Source organism: Montipora capricornis, chromosome 7 (genome assembly GCF_036669925.1).
Source record: "Montipora capricornis isolate CH-2021 chromosome 7, ASM3666992v2, whole genome shotgun sequence".
NCBI lineage: Eukaryota > Metazoa > Cnidaria > Anthozoa > Scleractinia > Acroporidae > Montipora > Montipora capricornis.
Genome location: NC_090889.1, coordinates 6281706 through 6291705, shown reverse-complemented (window position 1 = coordinate 6291705; position 10000 = coordinate 6281706). Strand labels below are relative to the sequence as shown.

At 39.9% G+C, this 10000-nt stretch overlaps 1 protein-coding gene and 1 pseudogene across 1 annotated transcript in view; both read left to right on the top strand.

The window, feature by feature from the left end:
* The window catches only part of LOC138058060 (uncharacterized), a 34121-nt gene extending 30226 nt beyond the window's left edge, over nucleotides 1-3895 (top strand). Inside the window, exons 16-18 of the mRNA XM_068903956.1 lie at nucleotides 1000-1081; nucleotides 2105-2222; nucleotides 3363-3895. Of these exons, the coding sequence (XP_068760057.1) occupies nucleotides 1000-1081; nucleotides 2105-2222; nucleotides 3363-3487 (325 nt within the window). The 3' untranslated portion in view covers nucleotides 3488-3895. The remainder of the gene's footprint in view (nucleotides 1-999; nucleotides 1082-2104; nucleotides 2223-3362) is intronic.
* A 5398-nt stretch (nucleotides 3896-9293) lies between these two features.
* The window catches only part of LOC138058058 (heat shock 70 kDa protein 12A-like), a 10155-nt pseudogene continuing 9448 nt past the window's right edge, over nucleotides 9294-10000 (top strand).

Here is a 10000-nt window from a genome sequence, read left to right as displayed (position 1 = left end):
GCGCGCAGTGAACATATCATTTTATCTTTCACATGTGAGGATATAGGTATTGCCATGGTAACCAACACGATTAGCCAATAAAACGCGAGCTTTCTCTTCATTGTAAGATACTTTTGTGCTTTAATGTAATTTACATATTTCCCCTTTTTACGCGGGGGCTTCTAGGTTGGCTCCTCAGAGGCCAAAACCCAGTGTGGGCAAAAAATCAAAGCTCTACACGCCCTGCACGTACATTGTACATTTTAGTACATTTCTTCTTCGTCCTCGTCGTGAGAACGAAGAGAACACAAGCACCTGACGATGAATTTTCGATTTTTTTCTCTTAACATCCACACCACTCATACTACCTTTATTCCTGAAATGTTGATGAGCATTTTCCATACCCAACGAATTGGAATAATTGCGAAATTATTGCAATAACGGGAGGTTATATTTTTAGGCAGTTTTTTCGTAGCCATCGTCGTCGTCCTTGCAAAAGCTCCAAAACAATGTCGACCAAGATGAGGACACCAAAAAACGGTAGTTTTGTCGGGACAAAACAACTACACTGCAGACCTTGCTCTTGCGTTTTATATTTTTGCACGTTTCTTTGCCATCGTCGATTGTAGAAGACTCTAATTTCTCACTTTTCTTTCTTAGTGTCAAAGCCCTTTTTACAAATTTAATTCCAGGACACATGGTTCATATTTCACATGCGAAAGGCATTGCAACAATCGGAAAATCGACTTGAGGCAATTGCTTAAATTGTCCAGAAAAGCTTGAGGATTACTTCTTTCTTCGTCAACTATAGATTCCTTTATTGGAAAATAGGCCCAGTAGCGACAGATCATATTTCTTTTAGATGAGGTTCTCATTCCAGTTGACATCTTCGTTGTTTAAGGTGTCTCTTCAGCTGCCTGTTGCATTAAGTGACCGAGGAAGGTCCACGGGAGGATTTTGATTTTCAACATTACATGGATATTACAAGGTTATGTGTGTCTTTCGCTTTGTTGTTTGCAGGGTTTCAATCGGGGCATTTTCCAAAAAGACTTCCACGCCACCTTCGCTTCAAGTTACAATAGACGAGGAGCCGGTTTCCCTGGTATGATAATTTGTGACCTTGTTCTATTTAAACCAACATAAACTTGAAGTTAACAATGACCTTTTTTTGTGTTTAAACTTGACCTTCTTGTTCTAATACTGTACGACTGTCTTTAAAGTGGTAAGAACTGATATCTGCATTTTCTTCTTCAATTCTCAACTGGGGTAAATATGGATCGATCATTACAAAACAATGGACTTAACTGAACAAAAACAAAGGCTGTGAGCGCCCTGCACGCACATTTTGCATTCTGGCACAGTTCTTTGCCGTCCTTATCCTGACAAGGACGTGAGAAGCTGATGTAACACTTTAATTTTCGTCCCAAACAACCACACCGTTCATGCCAATTTTATTCCTGCACTGTTGATACACACATACCATCTAGGGGAGGGGCCCGGGGGGCCCGCCCCCCCTTATTTTGGTACTTAAGTATATATTCTGGTAAAAATTGAGGCCCCCCCCTTAGCTCAAGCTCTGAAATGATATTTTTAGGCAACGTTCTTGTCGTCTCCCTATTAAGAACGACGACGCCGCCAACGAGAACGTTGTCTAAAAATATTATTTCCCGTTATTGTAATAGTTCACTGATAGTTTCGTTGTAACCACAAGTCGTTCTGGGTGGAAAGTGTGTATCAACATTGCAGGAATAAAGTTGGCATGAACGGTGTGGTTGTTTGGGAAACATTAAAATGGTTTCGTCAGGTTCAGGGAATTACCGATAGAGAAAATGTTGAAATATTCTACACTGCTTTTGAATGTTCTAGCAATCTTCAGTTCAATTGATTCTCGAAAATTAGAAAGAATGCGCCTATCTCGAATATAAATAGCTGCGTGCTAATAAACAATTACCATTCATAAACAGTAGATTTATTTCCGAAGTACCTCATAACAAAGTTTTTGATTGAAAAATAAAAGGTACGAGGTGATGACTGAGCTGCCCTTTAAGAGTGAAGCTCTTCTTTCAGCCAGAAGACCCCCTAGAACAGCAAATTAAAGCCAACTAGTGCTTTCGTCTCTTTGCAGTTTAATAGTTCTGGAAAATCGCCCAGCCATCACAGGATAAGCGTCATCTCATCAGCTTCTAAATACCAGCCTCCCACGGGCAGATTAAAAGCCGACGGAGTAACACCCTGGAGACCTGGTAACTGATTTTGTACTTGTGATGGATTAATATCCTGTATTAAAAACTACAATGTTAAGTTCATCTATTCAACACCTTCCTTAGAATCTTGCTGTTCATAACGAGGCTGTTTTCTGCAACAATCCCGTTCTGATGGTAATCCCTAGCTTCTATTAGCATTATTGAGCAAGATATAGACTTTATTCATAAATGGCGGTCACATTTATAATTCTTTTGTCGAAGTGCAAATTAGCCTACCAAGCCTGGATACCATACAGTGAATTGAAAAGAATTCTTGCTCTAAAATGAGGCTTGGTAGGCTAATTTGCACGTGGACAAAAGAATTATAAATGTGACCGCCATTTATGAATAAGGTCTCTATCTTGCTCAATAATGCTATTAGAAGCTAGGGATTACCATCAGGACGGGATTGTTGCAGAAAACAGCCTCGTTATGAACAGCAAGATTCTAAGGAAGGTGTTGAATAGATGAAGAAGAGGTCCTTTGGCCATTGGCTATAGACCTCTTTCATAATGACGGCCAAATAAAGTATTCTTCTGTTGTAATGCTAATATGCCTTTCTAGCCTCGCTACGACGAGCAAATTTCATAAGAATGTTTGTTTCAAAATGAGGGCATTAGATCTAATTTACATAAATACAAACGAATGTAAAAGTGGTCGCCGTTATACTGAAGTGGTCTATGGCTCGCTCCTTTAAGGTGGGCAAACACAAGGGATCATGTTGCAGCGACAAAAAGAAACTTGTGTAGTGCACTGAGGCGACATGTAGCAGGGACGAGTAGCAGGGACAAAATTACAGCATGTGCACACATGAAAATGTTGCGGGTACATTTCCCATGGATATGTTGCTGCGACATGCCCCCTCGGGTGAACTGATACTTTTATGATTGCGCAACACCAATTTGGGGGTTATTTTGTCCCCGCGACGTGTCCCATGAAGGTCAGCTTGTTGAAACCAAATCTTGAAAGCTCCCTCCACAGAATTTGGTTCACCATGTAAGTTCTGATCTCAATCAGATGATCAGTGACATCAGCTCTTTACGTAAACCCAACTAAAACGTTGATTAGAAGATTATCAACATTAAACCAGTCAAAAGCTATCACCGTGTTAAAGACTTCAGGTTTTTCTTTTTCTTTAAGGTTCAAGTCTTCTAGGGGCTGTGCTCATTCCCGCACACAGTAGAATAAGTGTTAGTCCCACAAGCACAGCTCCAGGAACTCGAATGAGTGTAGAGGGGTATCTTGAACTAATGAAGATGTATTGACGCACTGCTGCAGCTGAAGTCTACCATGGTGGTGGTGGTAGTGGCAACATCATCACCGTCGTCCTTATGACACCATAAAGATAACCAGGATTATTTAATTATTGTCATCATCATTGAAACAATATTTACCATATATGTAAAAAAGGCCCTGAGAAAAATACCCAGTAGAAGTCTTTGACGTGCTTGTACTTTTATCGGTTCGAAAACACTTTGGAAATATAGTTAATAATCTACTTGTATGATAAATTGCATAATGCTATCTAAGGAGAATCTCTTGGGAAGATTCCGCACTATAATGTAGGAATTATCGACCATTTTAATCCTTTGGGAAATACTTTGGAAATAATACTATACGTATGATAACCTTCTTGTATGGTAAATTGAATAAATGCTTGGCCTAGTGTGAAATCTTAGCCTTAGATGTGGCGTCTTATCTATTAGAATTGGTGTAAGCTTTTCTTGACCTGAAACCTCAGATGAATTAACTGTAGAATAAAAATGAATGTGAGATCTTTAATAATTTTTAATTTTCCATCGAGCATGTGCGAAGTACGTCACAACCCACGCGTCTCTTCGTCTCATTTCTCGGGAAATCACTACACAACAGGCTCGCCCAAACGTAGCAGTTACGTAGCTGAACGCACGCGCAAGTGCGAAAACAAGTTTACTAACTTGTTTTTCTGGTTCAAATTTCATTTATTCCTCCTTGGCGCTGGACGGCGACTCACTCAGAGAAACTAAAGGTTGATCGCAGTGGTTTCTCTCTCGGGAATCACAGGAGAAACCAGCTGCTCGCAGGGTAAGTTTAATGGCCTGGCTCCCACGAGTCGTCTATAGCCGGCAGCAGTTTTCCACGGGTGGCGGTGTAAGAAGTAAGTTAATCTCATCAAACTGCCATTTGCAACGCGACGTTTCTCATTTCCTGAAACGTTCAGAAAACTTCCCAACATTAGCGTAGATACCCGAAATGTTCTTGTGAAAGGTATTTTTAGCTGGTTTCCAGTCCCTAAGATTCATTTTTTTTGTCCTACTAAAATATCATGGCTCAAACGTAGCATTTAGCGCCGTTTAATGGAGCGTTTTTGCTTAGAAATTGCAATCCATTTTTTACGTTAATGGTTAGTAAGCAATTGGTTTGGCATTGTAAGTTATACATGGGAAATTTTCTGACCGACATATTCACGCCACGCAGGCGTGTTACACATTTTGAATGCGTGTTTTGCGGTTTCGTTAGTAACGGTGGTAACTGAAGGTCAGTTTTCAAAATTGAACACACAAAAAAAATTCCTTTCAAAAGATACTTTTAAAAAAGTTGAATTTGGCACTATTTGTCCGACCTGTGGGAAATTGTAACTGCCAACACCACTGACATCTCTGCCCCCCCCCCCCCCCACCCCCGTTCCTCTATGGCCTATTTTTATTCGTTTTCTCGTTCGCTTTTCCCACGAAAGGTATTGAATTACATTGTTCATTCTTTGCGTTCTCTTGGTCATTTGGGATCGCAAATCAGGCAGCTATAGCGAGATCGTTGAAATGAGTGAGGTGTATGAAAAGTTATATTTAACAGTTAATTTAAATAAGAGTAGAAATTATCCATTTTGACATATTTTTAGCGGCAAAACTATTTCCAAATATTCCTGCTCTTTGGGTGTAATGCAGCGTCGATGCTATAAAATCTATAAAGTGCAGCTAAGGGTTGTAGTTCATTGTTTTACCATAACTGAAACAACCCAAATCTTTACAAAAATGCTAACCTTAAGCCTAAATATTATTTTTTAGGCCTAATGTTAGCATTAGTAAAGTTTGGGTTGTTTCAGCTATGGTGAAACAACCTCAACTCTAACCTAAACACCCTCCGCCCATATCGGCGAAGTTCAGATTGCGGCGGATTATACAGAAAAAAAGATATCTTGCCCAAAGGTTAACAAAGTTTGAAAAGTACTAGTCCACCCCACTACCCGTATTTTGGTAGCACAGTGCAGCGAGCAGACTGGTAGGAAGCTTATCCTTACTCATGAACGCGATATATGGAACAATTTCTTTGCCAGGGAATGAAAAAAGAATGCCCTGATGAAGCCAGTCGTTTTATTAGTTTTGTGATTTATATATTTCCGAGGTGCTTTAAGTTAGGGGAAAACAGCGACGGCAGAAAAAACAAACAGCACTGCAGCCCTTTAAATTCTGGGATTTCCGATGTGGTACTTCTTCATATTTCTTACGGACTTCCTGTCGGCCTGCCATTGTTATGCAAGCGACCAATCAAAAAAATTTTTCAAGTCCATTATCCCAGAGTCTTTCTGGGAGCTCACACGCTGACCAAAAAGCCTGAGGACTCTGAGTACCAAACCCTTTTAATCGACTTAAGACGAAGAAATTAATTGTTTTAAAGAAAATGCATGCTAGTTTTTCAAATAATGACCAATGTATATTAAATAGATCACATTCTTCGACGAAGGGCTGTCCGTCGAAACGTCACATGTCAAATGTTTCTTATAGTAGTTACAAATGTTTAAATAAAAAACAACACATGGGAATTACTTGTTGGGTCACGTTTTTCCAATAAAATATTTATAAAGTAATAATATGGCAACTTTAACGTCAAGCGAGTGGGAACCCTGCCAGCCACCCCGTTTGACGATGTGGTTTTTTTTATTCCACAAATGTCACTTTTTCAGGATTTTAGAAGCTCGAGTTCTTTATTATTCTTACACCCAAAAAGTGCATTACCCCTTTCACCCCCAAGATCGAAACGTTCATTCTTCTAACTAATACTATTGGTTTCTTTGTTGGGTAGCCATGATAGTGTTATATCAAGATCACGCATCTTAAGCTGATAATTATCTACATTCTCAATACCTGTGTGAATGACATGTCATTGAAATTATGAGGAGAATTTACATGCTGATCACTCCCGGGAGTCAAAGTGTTAACGTGCAGGGCAAACTACAAAGATTTGCTTTCTCTTGCTATGCATGTGTATTTTTCAGATTTGGATGTTGTGTCCTATTTTCGACGAAAGACTAAATCCTGAATAATATATTTTATCATTTTATGCTTGTTTCATACCCCAAGAAAAGGTTTGAAGGCCATTGGCACTAAATTTGCTCATTAGAACATGATAACGGGCGTCGCGGATTGGCCTTTATTTAATTTTGCCAACCATCTTTCATTTCGTAAATAATTATGAACTACCCTAAAGGAATGAGGAGACGCCAAACATCACTTTTGTCAACCTTACCAAATATGAATTTGAATATTTGAGGTGCGGGCTATAGATGAAAGACTGAATTGATCCTCACACTTTTCTAGGCTGCTTTAATGTCTGGATTTTTGGGGTTTGTTCAAGAGACAGTTGCTGAAATTGTCAAGATAAACGCGAGGATCACTTCCCTCTTTCGTTTAGAACCTTTTTTCTTTGCGTACGACAGACGAGCTCTCCAATCGATATTGCAAAAAAGCACCAATCTCGTTCCCAGGGTCTTCGTTGCCCTTGATCAGATCTGCTGGTCAAGGGGAAGGAAGACTCGAACGAGATTGAAAAACACAGGAAGGTTGCGCCCGCGCAAAAGCAGCGAAAGTACTTTGTGGAACCTCGGCAACGCATAAATTAAAATAGATCAAAACAGTATCCTATTCCACAACACTCACCACTCGCGATCATTGTTATTAAGTATGGGAAATTGATCGAGCGCCTTTAGGAAGTAGTGCGTTCGAGACTCGTTTTGACCGCTGGTTGAATTTGTTCCTCGTAGTCCTTGCTCAACTTCTCGGCCGCACTTGTAAATAGCCAACTGTTTTGCTTCCTGCCAGTTGGGAGTCTTAACAGTTGTTGTGTTCTGTCGTTAATTGTTTTTCATTAGCCCTGAAAAGCCCCTATGGGGAGTGGTCAATTAAGTATGTATTTTATTGCATTGTATTGGGATCAGTATACATGCATGCTCTTACGCATAGACCTCTTTCATAATGGCGGCCAAATAAATTATTCTTTTGTTTTAATGCTCATAAGCTTATAACTAGCCTAGCTACGACGAGCAAATTCAAAAAGATTGTTTGTTTCAAATTGAGAGCAGTTCCCACGACCTGCTCCCGTCTGACCTTGTAGCTCAGTCGGTAGAGCAGCGGTGATCTAACCCAAAGGTCGTGGCTTCAATTCCCACCCTGGTCAGAGTTTTTCTCTGTCCTTGTGTGGGCCCATTTCCATTAGTAGGGCTAACGATCACATGGCTCACATGGGGTAGAAACCTAACACTTCACATTACACTCAAAATCCGATTAAGGCTGGTTTTCACCAGCGATAGAGTCGTAGTCGGAGTCGTAAGAGCGCTTATGACCGAGTGAAAATCAAAGATCAGAGTCGTAAGCGCACTCATAAGCTGGAAGGAATCGGAGTCGAATCAAAACGTTCCCATTTTCTTCCAACTCCGCTTATGGCTCCGTCGCTTATGATCCAGTGAAAACTGCATTGTCGGAGTCGGAAGCAGAAGCGGAAGAGCCAAACCAGTCACAATGCTTGGAATCGAGCATTGTGATTGTTTTATTCTCCCGCTTCTGCTTCCGACTCCGACAATGCAGTTTTCACTGGATCGTAAGCGACGGAGTCATAAGCGGAATCGGTGTTCTGCGTACGGACTCCGACTGTTTTATTTTCATCAGATCGTATCGCTCTGTGCTTCTGATTACGAACTCCGACTCCGACTCCAACTCAGTCGCTAGTGAAAAACCAGCCTTTAGAGTTTACGGCGGTAAAGTAATAAAAGCCGCTCGAATTCAGAGACGGTTTTACTATTGTAAACTTGTACCTTTAAAGTAAGTTTAAAAAGAACTGCACTGCACTCATGCATGAGTGACCCAACAATTGTTGACTCGAAACCATCTTCACACAAAAATCTGCGGATTTGTAAACGAAAGGATTGTGTATATTTTACATCTGATTTGCTTTAACTCAATATTTGTAGGTCGAAAATGCAGAGCAGTTAACGCTAGTATAACACATTGGAAAAGAATCTGCGTAAGTCAGTAGGTTTCAAACTATAATAATGTATCCGATAATTGGAAAATACATGCAAAGCTCATAGACAAGTAAATATGTTTTACTTCCTTCTTGAGAGCCGACTCACTCGCTTCCTATTTTCAAGCTCCAGTGATTCCACGCTTCCGGAGTTGCTGCAACTCGGTTCCTTCGAATCGATTCTTCCCGGCGCATTTCGTCCCGACATATGACAAACAAAAACATAGTGAAATTAGTTGAAAAGAAAAGTGTGGGGAACTGAAATTCGTGGAAAACGTAGCTGTTAGCGTTCGGATGCTTTTATTTTCAAAGAAAAAACAGATAGTTTTCTATCAAAGTCGATCTTTTAAGGAACCTTGCTTCTAAGGGCACTTAATTCAAGCTACAGTGGCCTCTTCTCCTCTAGGAGCTTACGACAAAGGTTTCATCCGAATCGAGGATTCCTTTTACAGTTTGGCGAGTACGAATTTCGTCCGGACATGATGGCAAAGAAAGGCAGATTTAAGTTGATTGATTAGAAAAATGCGGCAAACTGAAATTCGTGGAAAAGTTATCCAATAGATCTCCTCGTTTCGTCACTTTCATTTTCAAAGAAAAAAAACAGGAAGTTGTTTCCCGGTTTCTGTCAACGTTAATTTTAAGAGCCGCTACTACGAAGAAATCAGCTCCTGTCTATCGAAGAGAAATGGAAAGTTAACTTGCAACTGATCAAACCTGTTAAATCTTCTAAAAATGCACAGCATAAAACTAAAGGGTTACAAAAATATGGAAACAAGTAAAATGAGTGATCAGCCTTCTTGAATCTTAAAAATCTCATTGGTCATCTCACTTTTCCGGGAAATTTCCCTTCAGTGTCATTGTAGTCACAAAACGACTCCTCACCTCACTTCGGTTGACAAATAATTTTGATGCAAATATCGGGCGAATATGAATCAGTCGCTAAAAGGTAAGGGTGCAAAGTATTTCAAGAGCATTTTCAGTCTTTTTTTTAAATGTATTTTAGTCAGTAGCACAGAGAAGTAATTACAAGCCAAAGTCATTCCACGGCCTGGGTCAGTGGTGCGAGAAAGACAAACAAGATGCGCTGTGTTTCAGTGAAATGACCTTTTTTGCTGTGTACTCGGTATTCTACGTGTCTTGATGTCATTCTGGTAAAAAAAGGACCTTCCGTTCAGAGCGTAGTAGCTTTATCTCAAAATCACGAGAGTAAACCCTATATTCATCAGTGATTTATAATTCCATCGAAATATCGCTGGGTATTTACAGAATTCAGAAGTGATTATCCGTTTCGTGATATGACACACCGATAAAGACTTTTCGTTTTTTTCGAGCTTACCGAATGTAGACTGAATTAAAAAAAATGCCCAGGAAGCTGCTAACGATTTGGTGGATGTTTAATCAAACTGAGTTATTGGTTGCTTTCCCATTGCTCTAAAAAGCGCAGATCTACGGTAACTTTGAAATAATTTAGTTTTATCCTATTTAAAAAAAAACGAATCAAATAG